Below are 7,972 nucleotides of genomic sequence, written 5' to 3'. Positions count from 1 at the left end.
GAATGGCGAAGATTGTTTTGCACCCCGTCCGTCCTTGGTTCCATCTGTGACTGTTCATGTCCGGCACCGTTGGCTTGATCGCAGTGAACTGCACACTCCCTCTATGCCAGTTGCCAGAGCAAAACCTCTGCCCCAAATTTTCACATGGTGCCACCAGGAGGCTGATGTTTGCAAAAACTTATTTTATTTTTTTAACATACTCCAAACAACATGGAAATCGGTACATACAGCTCTGTTTGATTTTAAAAAAAATATTGTGTAAAGGTTGAAACTTTCATATATACTTGATTCATTGTGCATGCAGTGAAATATTCCAAACCTTAGACTTTTATGGCATACAGCTCATGAAAATATAAAATCCTTATATAAAAATATTTGAATATTACACGCAACCACTCAAAAGGACTTGAAATGTCAAACTTCTGAAAAGTGTTAATTTATGCACATCTTTATGGAATACGGGGCGTGGCATGAAGGTGATCAGCCTGTGGTACTGCTGAGGTGTTATGGAAGCCCAGGTTTGCTTTGATAAGAGGCCTTGAGCTCATCTGTGGTTCTGAGGTATCTCAGCTTCCTCTTGACAATACAACACAGATTCTCTGTGGGGTTAAGGTCAGGTCAAAAGGCTGTACACCAGTTACTAGTAGTTTGCCCTAAAATCTCTGGTTAGATGGCTCAAATCATGAACACGGCATGCAATTTCTGAGTTTTTGCAAATTCCCCAGTGGACTGGAGAAGAAATGCCACTTGAAATATTTCAAATCAGCCTCATTGTGGCGCTAAAACAGACAGATTCTAACCCTAACCCATTTTTTAATATTACTCCTTCAGATTTTATCCAAATTTTATGCAAATCTGTATACTGTACAATACATGATCTCAATAGAGGGTATGCACATGCATATTCCATCCTGATTGGCTAAGATTGACATCTAAAGTTTGCAGGAGTGGCCCGTTTTGAACAACATGCCTCACAAATCATGAGCACAAAGTCCGTTTGTGGTGAAACTGCATGCACATTCGCACTACATTGAGGAACAAATGTCAGAAGGCTGATATTTGTAAAACACAAAATTGTTACTCATTACTTGCGCCAGCAGAGCTCGCAAGTACTGTGTTCAGTGCTGTCTGTTTCCGGGAGCAGCGTACTTGCTGGCGTCACCACCAACAAGGGTGACCTGACAAATAACAAGGTGCAAGTTGGCACCTGGACAGAGTGCTAACTTGTCCACTCACATACATACAGACAGTAATGAAAACAGCACCGATCGCAGTACTTGGAACGCTCTGTTGGAGCACAAGTAGGCTATATATGACTAAGAGTGCACAATGTGCAAGTTGGTACTTCGACAGAGTGCAGTCTAGTTATCTCTATAGTCATGTTATTAAGATGCATTTGTCCGATTCTTCATATTCCATCAACATTGCTGGCCCACAATAATCTGCCTGACCTGGCGCCGGCGGAGACCTGTGCTCCGAGGAGCACTTTTTCTAGTTCTGTAACCAAAACATTTGGCAGTTTCCTACAAATTGGAACCAGATTTAAAAAATCTGGATTTTTGCTGGCAGCCAACAGAACCACTTGAATGAATCCAAACGGCAGTCCAATATTCTTGCCTACCAGCTTAAAGGAATAGTTCACCCCCAAAATGACTTTTTTTCTATAGATTACTACCATGAGACTTGAGTTCAATAATAGTTTTGAGTTTTTGTCACATTGTTAAGACAATAATTTGATTTAAATAATTTTAGCCCCATTCATTCTGGATCTGGAATCAGTGTGGCTAAATTAGTTATGATCACATTTTTATTTTTTAATGTGACAAAAACTAAAAACTATTATTGAACTCAAGTGTCTATGCCATGTAGGGGTGGGCAACTTTGATGATGGAGAGGGCCATAATATTTTCACATTCACTCCAGAGGGCCACAATGCATATACAGTCAAAAATAGCAAGAAATAGCCAATCTACAAGCTCAAAATGTGTCGCACTGCGATGTGTTTTGAGCTTGTAGATCTGATATTTTTGCTGTTTTTGAATTTGAATCTTGAAAAGTAAAAATTTTAGTTAATATCAAATGCATTTTATGTTAACTTAATGATCTTAAATTCACATTGGACATTAAAAAAAAATAAAAGACTAGTTCTAAGTGATTAAGCTACTAATATAGACTGAAGTAATTAAAGTGAGTCATGTTAGCATGGTTCGGAATTGTAACAGCTGAAATCAATCAATATATCAGTATTCCAATATTAACCAGCGTCCGCATTAAGTGAAGGTGGGGGCCGCATGTGGCCCCTGGGCCGCCAGTTGCCCATGTCTATGGGGTGAGTAATAGATAGAAAAAAAGTCATTTTGGGGGTGAACTAAAATTACTGTAGGTGCTGTTCAAATGAGGGAGGAGGGAGTGGCGTGGGGGAGCATTTTGCCGTTTCCTCGAGCTGTATTCAAATTATGCAACCGTGGCATATGATTGGTCCAACACATTTGCTTATACGCATGTGCGCATGGCTACAAAATCATTTTGGAGCAGCTCGAATAGATTGGAATGTTTGGAATAGGGAAGGGAAAGGAACTGGGAGAGAACAGGGAGCACCGAGCAGACGGTGAGTTCTATTTATAATCCAACAAATTGTATTATAGGAACAGTTGAGATACAACAAGGTAGTCAAAGACTACCACACTACTGGTGGTTTAAAACATATTATATTCAACAGTTATCAACAATAGCTCTGCGTGTGTGGGGGCGGGGGGAGGGATATAATTTATTTGTTTACTAAAGGCAAAAGTAAGACGTTGTACTATGTATCTTAACATTGAAACGTATATATTATTATCGGTGTTATTTTTTACCGCCTAATCCGCAAATTGACCACGTATGTGTGTGTGTCGTTCTGTAAAACGAGATTATGCTGAGCTGAAGCCTAGATAAAGTACTATGTTCTATCCGTCTGTCTTTCAATGTTATATGAGATACTTAAAGTGTGGTTCCTGTGGAAATAAGCCTCTGCTTTCTAGGATCTCCTTTTAGTTGACCTTGTACCAGTGATTTGTACTGTCATGAAACTGTACTTTTTTCTATTGCAAACTTCTAATAAATTATTCAATCAATCAATCAAGCATCATCCTTCAGTATTTACAGTAGCCACTAGCCTACGTCTTTATGGTTGTCTCTATAAGCTCACACCATATTACAGATCTCCTTTTGGGTAGAATAGAGCAGAGGTCTTCAACAGGGGTCCTCCAAATCTTTGTGTGATAGAAACTTTTTTTTATATTAACCACTTGAACCCTTGTGTCCAAATTCTGAGAACTTCAGAAGAGGTTTGGTGTAGAGGGGAAAAAGAGCAGACTAAGTACAGAGTGAAAGGTCAAGTTTATTAAGTATTGACGGTTCAAGTGGTTAAATATCTGAAAACACAAATTGACATAAATCCAAAATATACTGATGATCGTTGCTGTCAAACAATGAACTATTATGGAATAGGCCTATATGATAAGGTTGTGGGGGTCCCTGCTTCATCTCTCTCTCAACTAAGGGGTCCTTGGCCTGAAAACGTTGAAGACCCCTGGAATAGAGGTTAAACCAACCAATCCTCTCGGTTCACCTTAGTGCTGGTCCATATCGTTACTAACGCTCTATAACGCTATATGGACCAGACAGAGCTAGGTTCACCTGAGCGTTGTTCCCCTTCTTTTCTATGCTCACGTTTAGTTTGCGTTATACGTGTTTGACATCTGCTTGAATCTGGGCGCCAAAAGAGCTGCTAACAGATTAAAGCTATGGACAGATCAGGTTCTGGGACAGTTGAGTGGCCTGTCCCATCAACAACACAAGCCTGGCATAAGGCCTCCCATTGTCAGTGTGGCGCTGCCTGTAACTGGAGGAGAGGACTCACACACTGAGGACAAAACGGTATAAGCCGAAGTCCTGTAACTGGAGCTTGCTTGTTTTTGTCTGTTCTTATTTTCTGTACACACACATCTGCTCTCTTCACATGCAACTTACGGTGGTACTAGATTGGAGGATTCACTGTTGCACGTTGTCTCATTCAAGTATCCAAACAACAGAAAGGGGCACCTGCTCATCAGTTGAGCGCTAACTGATGTTTAATGATTATAGACAGGTAAAGCAGCCAGTCTGCTGTGATGAAGGTAGAGACAGGGTGATAATTGTTTTGTTTTGCCCTGCTCTCAGCCTGTGGGACAGAAAACTGCTCATCATTGTCACATTGCAGAGACTGAAATAACTCCAGTCCGTACATGTTGCTCTTCTAAAAATAGATCATATAGTCAGTGGACATTGCATGTTCATGTGAAGGTACTGTATGCATCTGAGTGTAACATTTAAATTAATGTTTGTGTCATGATCACTTGGCTTTGTTTGACAGTTTTTTGCTCATCAGATGCATTTATTAAGTCTTCATGTAATAATGATATAATAATCCCTTTACAGGTGGCGTGTGAAAGTGTTGAACTGTTAGCTGGCTTGGAAACAGTCTTTGCTGTTCAGTTTCCCCACCATGGATAACCTGGAGGAAGACCTGACATGCTCAGTATGCTACTCCTTGTTCTCTGACCCACGTGTCCTGCCCTGCTCGCACACTTTCTGTAAGACGTGCCTGGACAATGTGCTTCAGGTCTCTACCAACTTCTGGCGTCCACTCAGACTCCCGCTGAAATGCCCCAACTGTCGCAACGTGGTCGAGCTGCCCCCAATGGGCGTAGACGCTCTGCCCATTAACGTATCTCTTCGTGCCATCATCGAAAAAGTAGGGCATACTGTATATGGACTTATAATTGTGTTCTGCTAATTAAAGCAGGGGTCTTCAACAGGGGGTCCGGGACCCCTAGGGGGTCCTCAGAGTTACTACAGGGGGCCCTCCAAATGTTCCAATCCTTTTTATATTGACAACTTGAACCCTAGCGTCCATATTCTGAGAACTGTAGCCAAAAATTGCAGATCTACAAGCTCACAACGCCCCGCGCTCCGAGGCGTGAGCTTTTAGATATGCTATTTTCGGCAAAGAGGTTTGGTGTAGAGGGGAAAAATAGCAGACTAAGTACATAGTGAAAGGTCAAGTTTATTAAGTATTGACGGTTCAAGTGGTTAAATATCTGAAAACACCAATTTACATGAATCCAAAATACACTGATATTGTGCTGTCAAATAATAAAACAATATGGAATTTATGAAAAGGTTGTGGAGATCCCTGCTTCATCTCTCTCTCAACTAAGGGGTCCTTGGCCTGAAAACGTTGAAGACCCCTGAATTAAAGTGTTGCAAATGCCTCAGGCGTATGTGTCTGGTCTTAATGTCTACGCTTTTCTCTGCTCATCTGCTGTCTCAGTACCAAAAGGACTACCGGCCGCAGCCCCCATCTTGTCCAGACCACCCCAGGCAGCCCCTGAATGTGTACTGTGTCCAGGACCGCCAGCTGATCTGTGGGCTTTGTCTGACTATAGGGCAGCATCTTGGACACCCCATAGATGACCTGCAGGCTGCTTTCATCAGAGAAAAAGAGACCCCTGCATGTCTGCTGGCAAGACTGTCAGACCAGCGATGGACTCATGTGAGGCCACATCTCAATGTGCACGATTTGACTCTGGGGAAACATGGCCTTTTACTTTGGGTCTTTCAAAATGCTACTTAGGAAAAGGAAAAGTTGAAATATTTGTGCTGCATCCAGTCATGTCGCCCCAGATTCTGGGCCCTGGGTACAAGGATTCACTTCAATTAGTTTGTGCTTTAATTATTGAAAAAAATAGCAGATATACAAGTTCACTGCGAGCTTGTAGATATGCTATTTTTGAAAGATCGTGAAAAAGTGCTCAAACCTTTTCATGTGAAGGACCCTCAAAATTATATGTATTTGGCCACAGACCCCCATCTCAAAATATTTAGTTCCAGGGAGCCCCAGAAGCAAAATTTGAGTTATAAATGTTCACTTAAAAAATACATATATTCCAAGATTTGCAGACATTTCACAACTTTTTTCACTCTGTGCCGCGCTGTGAGCTTGTATATCAGCTATTTCTCAACAGCTAAAGTATATAAAATAATTAAGGCCCCTCCACATACTTGCTTTGGCAATGTAAACGTATGTTTTCTCATGCCAATAAAGCTCCTTTGAATTGAAAAAATAGTAACTCAGTCCCATCGCTTTTCTGTCTTTGTCAGGTGTGTGAGCTGGGAGAGCTGCTGGAGCAAGAGAAGGCTCGTTGTGAAAGCTTGGTGAGGAAGGACCAGCTGGCTGTGGATCAGTTCTTTCATAGGCTAGAAGTGGCATTGGCCAAAAAGAGAGATGCCTACTTGGGGGTTCTGGATGATGCCAGTACAGAGATCTCCCAGGTTTACAATCCTCTCATCAATAGGATAAAGGAGATACAGGTGTGTGTGTGTGTGTGTGTGTGTGACACGTGGTGGATTTTTAAAATATTGGTTGTGACATGGCCTATACTGGTGAACATTTATTATATTTCAGTACAATTTATATTTTATTAGCCATCTTCCAAAAACAGAAAAGGAAAAATAAAGTAAACCATATTACTTACTGATGATTATATCATTCCATCAGGAGGAACAGTTGGAGCTGTTAACCTTTGGCTCATCGGTGGAGGAGGAGGACTCTCCCCTGCTCTTTTTGGAGAAGGTGCATCTGTTCAGAGAGAGGGTGGAGGCAATCGTCAAAGCTCCCCTGCCCTCCGTCATATCCCTATCTATTACACCCCGTGCAGAAGAGTATCTTCAACAGCATTGGCCTGCCGTGACCATAGGCGGGCTGGGGGAGGGTCCCATTCCAAGGGTGTGCTGCTGTGCTAAACCAAGTCCTCGGAAGGCTATTCGAGAAGCTGAGGCCAGAGAGGGCCTGCCTGAGACCCGCTCCCAGGATCTGTGGATTCAGCTACAGCCAACACCCGCAGTGGTTCTCCTGGGGCTGTTGCTGCTCATGGTGGCTCTGTGGGTCAACCCTATAGGTGGAGCATCCCTGGCATTCTCTTCGCTCTCACAGTTTGGCCAGTTGGTTCATGGCCTGAGCACAGACCTGACCACTGCCATTTGGGAGATGGCAGGGTTACTTTACACAGAGACGGGTGATGCAGTAAAGAGATGGAGCTCAATCTTCTGCACACTGGGGTGTAATGCCTACCAGCAGTTGACTCTCCTCTATAACAACCTAAGCTTAACTTAACCGAGACCCAAGCTGGCTCTGAGACCACCGGCCTGTAATTGACACTCCGAGAAAGCTTCACTTCACCATTTAATTGAGGACAAAGCCACCATGCCTTAAGTTGGGATACATTAACTTCTGTTAGGGAATACAGGCCAACATCAGCAATGTGCATTTCCATACAAGGATGGTTTTATTTTCCATTTGATTATGCACTAAAAGCTTATTCCTAAGTAAATACAACGACAGGCATAAATGAGATTGTAGTTTGTAGAACAGTGCAATAGAACCGGATGAATATGGTACAGAAAACTAAACATGTAAGAGAATCTCACTATGTTGAGCCTTCAACCATTGTGGCAAGTCTTACCTCACCTTGACTTGTCTTATACCAACATGCCTTAACGGTTTTATCTGTGCAACACTTGGTTTTTACACAATTTAAATGCAGAACATTTTATAAGCTGCCATCAAATATTAAGCACTAATGTAGTTCACGCCCCTCCCTCCTCAAATGTAATAAAACATATTTCCTATAAATTACACCTCTTGATACCTTTGAACTCGTGGAGATTTGTTGTCGCATTCCCAAGCAATCGTTTGATGAGTCAGAGACTCTGCCGGTAATCAAATTATTGGCTTAGGAATGAGACAAATCTCCTTGAATTTAAGGCTTTTGGGTGTGTAATGGAATGAATTTTTTGGGATGTCCAAATGGATACCAACACCCATTTAATTGTAGTGGTTCCAAATAATTATTTTCTACACTTCAACTTTTCAATGTTTGTATACAATAAA

The 7,972-nt window shown here is 41.9% G+C and overlaps 1 protein-coding gene across 1 annotated transcript; it reads left to right on the top strand.

Moving 5' to 3' along the window:
- Positions 1 to 2,535: 2,535 nt before the first annotated feature.
- On the top strand, positions 2,536 to 7,934 carry trim59 (tripartite motif containing 59). The gene is made up of 5 exons (XM_080731054.1): positions 2,536 to 2,608; positions 4,459 to 4,774; positions 5,354 to 5,575; positions 6,184 to 6,393; positions 6,581 to 7,934. Exons 2-5 carry the CDS (start codon positions 4,526 to 4,528, stop codon positions 7,193 to 7,195), a joined length of 1,296 nt encoding a protein of 431 aa, XP_080587180.1. The 5' UTR covers positions 2,536 to 2,608; positions 4,459 to 4,525; the 3' UTR covers positions 7,196 to 7,934.
- Positions 7,935 to 7,972: the final 38 nt, after the last annotated feature.

Source organism: Nannobrachium achirus (assembly GCF_963921795.1).
Source record: "Nannobrachium achirus genome assembly, chromosome: 8".
Taxonomy (NCBI): Eukaryota; Metazoa; Chordata; class Actinopteri; order Myctophiformes; family Myctophidae; genus Nannobrachium; species Nannobrachium achirus.
The sequence above is the reverse complement of the archived record's forward strand: the minus strand, read 5'-3'. Positions and strand labels throughout refer to the sequence as shown.

What these genes read in the sequence shown, in the direction of transcription:
- trim59 (XM_080731054.1), top strand. Translation starts at nt 4,526, where the DNA reads ATGGATAACCTGGAGGAAGACCTGACATGCTCAGTATGCTACTCCTTG. An exon ending in TTCGTGCCATCATCGAAAAA is followed by an intron (nt 4,775 to 5,353) that starts GTAGGGCATACT and finishes CTGCTGTCTCAG; the next exon opens with TACCAAAAGGACTACCGGCC. An exon ending in CAGACCAGCGATGGACTCAT is followed by an intron (nt 5,576 to 6,183) that starts GTGAGGCCACAT and finishes TGTCTTTGTCAG; the next exon opens with GTGTGTGAGCTGGGAGAGCT.